This window comes from Engraulis encrasicolus, chromosome 18 (assembly GCF_034702125.1).
Source record: "Engraulis encrasicolus isolate BLACKSEA-1 chromosome 18, IST_EnEncr_1.0, whole genome shotgun sequence".
Classification (NCBI taxonomy): Eukaryota; Metazoa; Chordata; class Actinopteri; order Clupeiformes; family Engraulidae; genus Engraulis; species Engraulis encrasicolus.
Genome location: NC_085874.1, coordinates 49,450,371 through 49,458,032, shown reverse-complemented (window position 1 = coordinate 49,458,032; position 7,662 = coordinate 49,450,371). Strand labels below are relative to the sequence as shown.

Below are 7,662 nucleotides of genomic sequence, written 5' to 3'. Positions count from 1 at the left end.
GACATAGTAATCCAGGTTGTCTTCTCTTCTCTTCTCTTCTCTTCTCTTCTCTTCTCTTCTCCACTCCTCTCCTCTCTTCTCTTGTTTTTTCGTCCTCACTCAGAGCTTGTTGTAGTCTAAGACATAGTCATCCAGGTCGTCTTCTCTTCTCTTCTCTTCTCTTCTCTTCTCTTCTCTTCTCTCTTCTCCTCTCCTCTCTTCTCTTCTCTTCTCTTCTCTTCTCTTCTCTCTTCTCTTCTCTTCTCTTCTCTTCTCTTCTCTTCTCTTCTCCTCTCTTCTCTTCTCTTCTTCTCCTCTCCTCTTCTCAGAGCTCGTTGTGGGCGGAGTCCTCTGCGGTCTTGAACATGAGGATGGAGTTGTAGATCTTGAGGGCGGGGCCTAGCTTGATGCTCAGGATCTTCACCAGATCCCCCTGGGTCAGGAGCAGAAACGCCTCTCCGTCGATTTGCTGAGGAGAGGAGAGGGCAAGAGAAGAAAGGATGGAGGGAGAGAGAGAGGGATGGAGAAGGAGGTAGGGGAGGAGAGAGAGAGAGAGAGAGAGTGAGAGAGAGAAAGAGAGATATTTAACGTTTATAATAATATAATTGTCACCAGTATACGTCATGGTACTTTATAAAAAACAGGACAATCTCGCTATCTATTTGCTGTACAGAGAGAGAAAGTGTGAAGGCATGAGAGAGAGAGAGAGAGAGAGAGAGAGAGAGAGAGAGAGAGAGAGAGAGAGAGAGAGAGAGAGAGAGAGAGAGAGAGAAAGACAGACAGACAGACAGACAGAGATGGGAGAGTAGGAAAGAGTAGATTCACACAATCCAGCAATCACACTGAAACACTTGTTTTACGAATCCATGATGTAAGAATCACGCCAGGTAGCGACATCTAAATGGTGTGTGGGGCAAACTGTAAAATTCCATTTCTTTTTTTCAACAAATGCCTTCTTAATAAAAAAAAGCCTTAAGTATTCACTTCACAATCAATCCAAAGCATTTGTACTGGGAGCACAAAGGAAAGACAAAAACGTGTGGGAGGGACGAGTCTCAAAAGTTAGCGCTGGCTCTAAGGGCCAGAAATGAGGACCGATCAAAAGACAAAAGCCTCCCCCCGATGAAGCAACTCCCCAGTCTATCTCATTAGAGGAATACCATTAGATATGCGGAGGGTGACTCATCGCTCTTTGGCCAAAAAGAGAGTGTGTGTGTGTGTGTATATGTCTGTATGTGTGTGGGGAGGGGGTGCCTCTATGTGTGTGTGTGTGTTCATCTCTACACACCCACCTCTTTAGCCATAGCAGAACCCTCTCTCTGTATGACGAGAATGAGAGAGAGAGAGAGAGAGAGAGAGAGAGAGAGAGAGAGAGAGAGAGAGAGAGAGAGAGAGAGGGGGGAAGAGAAAGAGAAAGAGAAAGAGAGAGAGAGTCCCCATAGCTGAGGCCAATGCATCTCAGCTGGTAATGAGACTTTTTATGTGCTTCGCCAAAAAGCCTTGCAAATTAATCCAATAAATGACACAAAAAAGAAGTAGGAGAAAATGCAATATGACAATTTGGGATTAAGAATTTGGGATGGACAAATAATGGACAAATGACCAACCAACCAAATCAATCAGTCAATCAGTCATTCAGTCAGTCAGTCAATCGATTGATCAAGTGATCGATCAACCGTCTAATCAATCAATTAACCAATCAACCCACGAGGTCATCAATCACATTCCAAGGGTCCACAAAATACAAATGCATTTTTACTCTGCCTTGAATAAAGACCTTGAATGCCCCAAAAGTATTAATTTCAGCTAGAATTGCTTTTGAAAGGAAAACACACACACACACACACACACACACACACACACACACACACACACACACACACACACACACACACACACACACACTTTACTTCTTTAATTGGATTGACAGATATAAATGTATCATGGCACAATCCAATTTTTATTTTTAAAAGGAGTCCTATACAGCACTAGAATCTTCTGTTCATAATGTCCTTAAGGATAAAGGTGGCACCTGCGTTTCCATACCACACACACACACACAACCACACGCGCGCACACACACACACACACACACACACACCCACGCGCACACACACACACACACACACACACACACACACACACACACACACACACACACACACACACACACACACACACACACACACACACACACACACACACACACACACACACACACACAAATTCTGCTAAATGTAACCATCCTATCTAGTTCGGGGGGGATACCATATTGATTACAGTGTTGTATTCACAAGTCCTCTGGTGGCTAAATAACCTTGTGGTGAGACTTGTAGCGCATTAGCAATGAGCAGCACGCTGGGGTATCTCTCTCTCTCTCTCTCTCTCTCTCTCTCTCTCTCTCTCTCTCTCTCTCTGTCGCTCTCTCTCGCTCTCTCTCTCTCTCTCTCTCTGTCGCTCTCTCTCTCTCTCTGTCTCTCTCTCTCTCTCTGTCGCCCTCTCTCTCTCTCTCTCTCTGTCTCTCTCTGTCAGGTGGGGAATAGGCAGCTTCGGTCGACAAGCAATGTTGTCTCTGACAAATAAAACAAACGACCTTCTGAAGTGCGCATTGCAAATATGCTGAGGTGGGGTTTTGAGGTGGGGTAGAGAGTATGGGATGAGTAGACAGTATGGGCTTCAGACATGCGTTATAATCCACAACAAATGAACCACATGACCTTCTGATACCCCCATCAGGGAGGATGCATGCATACATATACACAATGCATTTGAAGTGTGACTTGTTCTGCATTAACAATGAGCTGAAGAAGCAATAGGGGAACAATAGTCTCATGCACGCACACACACACGCACGCTCAAGCACGAACGCACGTGCGCACAGACACACACACACACACACAAACAAAACGTGAGAAGCTGAAAACATTTTTTTCCGGCTTTGCACCTTTGGCCGAATCACACCCGGGACGATGTCCGATTGTCCGTTAACATCCCACTTGTGTCATATTGTTTAATTACTTACAGTATACAACTAAATGCTCCAAACTATAGGATTAAAGGGACAATGTGTGAGATTTTTAGTTGTTTATTTCCAGAATTCATGCTGCCCATTCACTAATGTTACCTTTTTCATGAATACTTACCACCAGCATCAAATTCTAAGTTTTCATTATGACTGGAAAAATTGCACTTTTCATAGATGAAATGGTCCCCCATTTTGAATTTCCAAAAATAGCCATGTTTAGCTGCACAAATGACTGTACTTGGACCATACTAGAAAATATTTGTTTATTACTTAGTAAACTTTCATGTAAAGGTCAAATTTGGCGATAGGCAGCCCAGTTTCAATGAGCAGCATAGTTGCAGTACCCTTTTTGACCATTTCCAGCACAGTGTCCCTTTAACATTGCGGGTGTTGAGCACTGGCACATGGTACAGCAGGGGAGGACTGTTATTCTGGCCCAAGCGCCGCATTGAAGGAAGGGCAAGATGAAGTATTTAGATGTATTTAGTGTGTATTTACCATCAAACAGTATGTCAGACTTGTCAGTATGTGTGTGTGTGTGTGTGTGTGTGTGTGTGTGTGTGTGTGTGTGTGTGTGTGTGTGTGTGTGTGTATGTGTGTGTTGTGTTGTATTGTATTGTACATGTCTACATCTGTATGTTAGTGTTTGACACATGTGCACATGTGTGAGTGTGTGTTGTCTGTGTGTATGTTGTATGAATGAATGTGTCAGCGAAAGAATTGTAAACTCATGCATGAGTAGGTCAGTTGTGTGTGTGTGTGAGTGTGTGTGTGTGTGTGTGTGAGAGAGAGAGTTTATTGTCAATGTCTTATTTAAATGTGTAAGTTAAAGGGGCATTCCACTGGTGGAGACATGAATATGTATTGAAAGTGAGTCATATACTGTATGTAGTAGAATAGTAGCATACATTTCTAATTTGGTGCCTTCTTGGCCGAGAAAATGACATTTTAGTGCTTGTGGATTTGTGACAACAATCCCCATAATGCATTGCAATGCTCAAGTTCCACAGGCCACACCCAGGCAGCTCTGCCAGTGACTTACTGGAGCCTCAATGCCAGTGATTTCAAAAGCACTGGCACACTGATCTGTGATAGGTGTGTTAACACATTAGGTCCAACCCCCTATGGGCGGGGTTGAAAGGGTGGGAAAAAGGCTTGTAGTCTCAACAGAAATCCACCTCTCTTACACTTCCTCCTACAATGATGCAAAATGATGTTTTTTTTACATCATTGTAGGACGAAGTGTTAAGAGGTGAATACAGATTCCTCCTGTCTCAGGGGGAATTGAGAGAATGTTGCAAGACCATTCAAAAGTATGACTGGGTGTCTAGCAATGGAAAGCCTAATGCAAATGGATGGAGTGCCCCTTTAAACTGCACATGGTCAAACTGGTCAGACTGGTCAAACGCAATTTCAAACTTCTGTGCTAACCCTCTTAGTGCAGCAGTATGCCCAGGACTCCAGACACTCTGGATACACACAGACGTCTGGATAACAACGCAGCTGCTGAGCTAATGGATTACTGATGATGTAGGACCGTAAACCTTGTAAACAGTGGGCCGAAGGCATAGTGTCTGTTTATGTGTACGGGTGTGGTGTATATGTATGTATGCATGCGCATGCTTGGAGTTGCTGTAAATATTTATCTGCACAAGCACATTCAAATGTGCACATGCATACACTCACACATGCACGCAGGGATGCGCGCATACACACGCGCGCGCACACACACACACACACACACACACACACACACACACACACACACACACACACACACACACACACACACTAGGGGTGGAACGGTTCACAAAATTCACGGTTCGGTTCATATCACGGTATCAAGGTCACGGTTTTCGGTTTTCTATGGTTCTGTTTTTTGCAATTATAAAGTGATGATGCGCAAGTTGAATCAGCTGTTGTCAGCTGATGTGCGCTGTCTGATTGTTCCAAATGCCGTCTTTCAAGTAGCTAATAGAATCAGACTTATCACTAAATATCCTACATATGGTTTGTGTAGGCTTATAATGTGAAAATGGTGTGATTTTAATTGTGTCATCCTCTGATTGGTCTTATATACTAATGTGTTAATCAGAGAGACGTAGATGTATTTTTCTGGGCAGTACATGAATTGCGGTTTGCCACGGACTGCATTTCACGGTTCGGTATGGTGTGTGAATTGTATGGTTTCGGTTTTTGGTGCAGTTTGTACCATCCCTAACACACACACACACACACACACACACACACACACACACACAGACATTTATAAATATATGTACACTGCTAAAACAGCAATTTTATGGGAGGCTTGAGACTTAACCTATGTATCGTAATCATTTGAAGTACTTGGGCTCTATAGCAATGTATGCCGGTGTGTTTCTGAATTTGTACAAACGTGTGTACCGTATTTCGCAAATGTGTCCTATTTGGTGTGTGTGTGTCTATGACAAAGCCCATACCAGCCCAGTGGAACCTTATCAGCATCGAATAAAACATGTATTTTTTATACAAAAGCATATATATTATATACCCCCCATACTTAATTAGGGGCATCTATTTGTGGCCCTCGAATAATTTTGAAAAATGTTAAAAAAAAAAAAAAAAAAAGTTTTTGGTTTTTTTTGTTGTTGCTCCGATCGCATTGACGGCTCTTATTTTGAAATCGTGCCACAGACGCAAGGAAGACGGGTGCCGTGCCCCGCACCGCCCCCTCGGTTAGTTTTTCCCTCTTTGCCAGTCACTGCAGGCTCCAGACAGAATTGACTATGAGGGTGGCATTAGAGGTCGTATGCCTCGTTTTTGAAAGTAATGGTCCACATTTGATTGCAAACAGTGTATTAGGACTTCGAATTGTCGTGTCGTGTTGGCCCTTTATTGGGATGAATTTGGAAAAACTGGCCCTTGGGGATAGCCTGGTGAACCAGCGCCACCCGCTGGACGGCAAAATGTTTTGTCTACGGGTGGGTCTGGCCTCGCATAATTATTCAATGAAGCCAGAATGCCATGAATCTGGCAAACCAATTACAACGCAAAGATGTGTTTTGAATCAAAGCGGGCAGAGTTTTGAGGGAAGGTTGTTCTCATCAACAATCTTCGGATGTATTATGCATCGAGGCCAGACTAAAATAGACATTCACATTTAGTCTGGTTTATCAGGCTACCTGGGGGACTTTTAATTGAGTACCCCTGTTAGTATATGCTGTATATATGTATACGTATATAACTAAGGAAATACGTACTCAGCACTTCTAAAGTAACAGTCTGGTGCAACCAGAGCAGGACTAAAATCATAAGCACATTCACGACATGTACACACACACACACACACACACACACACACACACACACACACACACTCACGCACTGACGCGCACACATTTCTACACCATACCTTGTTAAGCGACCTTGGGTGTTTTGAAAGTATATAAAACGAAATTATATTATTATTATTATAAATAAAAAGGAAGAAATATCTGGTGCCACACGGATGTCTATTTTCTGTTGTTTATTTTTTCAGTGCAATCAGTTTCGTCTTCATCAGACTCTGATTGCACTGAAAAAATAAACAACAGAAAATAGACATCCGTGGGGCACCAGATTTTTCTTCCTTCATACATATATTTTTTGGCGTTCTATGCTTTCATTATCAAAATAGGAATGTCAGAGAGAGACGGGGTCGATGTGTACAGCGTCTCTACTCAACTGAGGGACGTTGATTCCCGACACATCATTAACTTATTGACAAATATTGGAGTCAGTGTTGTGCAATAGAAGTCACTGCATCAGCAGGGCATCGTGTTGAATAGCACTGCATTACAACAAGCAGACACTGTTAGGAGGGGTGATGAGAGTGGACAAAGGAGGCCACATTGACAAGTTCACACGGTACGGTCTGGCAGCCTGGCAGAGTGTGTGTGTGTGTGTGTGTGTGTGTGTGTGTGTGTGTGTGTGTGTGTGTGTGTGTGTGTGTGTGTGTGTGTGTGTGTGTGTGTGTGTGCAAGATGTTAATTGGTCAATTAGTTGTTGGATTATTCATCACATTTGGTTCCTATCGATATCAACTTGTAATGTGGAATCAAATAAAGTGCATAAAATGTGTGTGTGTGTGTGTGTGTGTGTGTGTGTGTGTGTGTGTGTGTGTGTGTGTGTGTGTGTGTGTGCGCACCTTCAAGTGTGCATCCTGTGTGTGTTGTGTCCTCTCTTGTGTGTGCCATCTAGTGTGCCCTGTCTAGCTGTCTAGTGTGTGTGTGTATCTAGTGTGTGTGTGTGTGTGTGCGCACCTTCAAGTGTGCATCCTGTGTGTGTTGTGTCCCCTGTCCTGTGTGTGCCCTGTCTAGTGTGTGTGTGCCCTGTCTAGTGTGTGTGTGTGTGTGTGTGTGTGTGTGTGTGTGTGTGTGTGTGTGTGTGTGTGTGTGTGTGTGTGTGTGTGTGTGTGTGTGTGTGTGTGTGTGTGTGTGTGCAATCTAGTGTGTGCCCTGTCTAGCTGTCTAGTGTGTGTTCGTTCCTTGTATGTACTGAGGTCAGTGTCTTCTCTACTGTGTGTGATGGCTGCAAATTTGGTCTAACTAGTTTTATGGCACTGTTAAGAAATCTTACCTTTAAGTTCATGAGAAGGCTTGATTGTGCAAAAAAATGAGCTTATCGCTCAATTGGTT

General features: G+C 43.4%; 1 protein-coding gene across 1 annotated transcript in view; it reads right to left on the bottom strand.

The window, feature by feature from the left end:
- Nucleotides 1–298: 298 nt before the first annotated feature.
- The window catches only part of l3mbtl3 (L3MBTL histone methyl-lysine binding protein 3), a 126,193-nt gene continuing 118,829 nt past the window's right edge, over nucleotides 299–7,662 (bottom strand). The window contains exon 23 of the mRNA XM_063223743.1: nucleotides 299–448. Coding sequence (XP_063079813.1) covers nucleotides 305–448 — 144 coding nt within the window. The 3' untranslated portion in view covers nucleotides 299–304. The remainder of the gene's footprint in view (nucleotides 449–7,662) is intronic.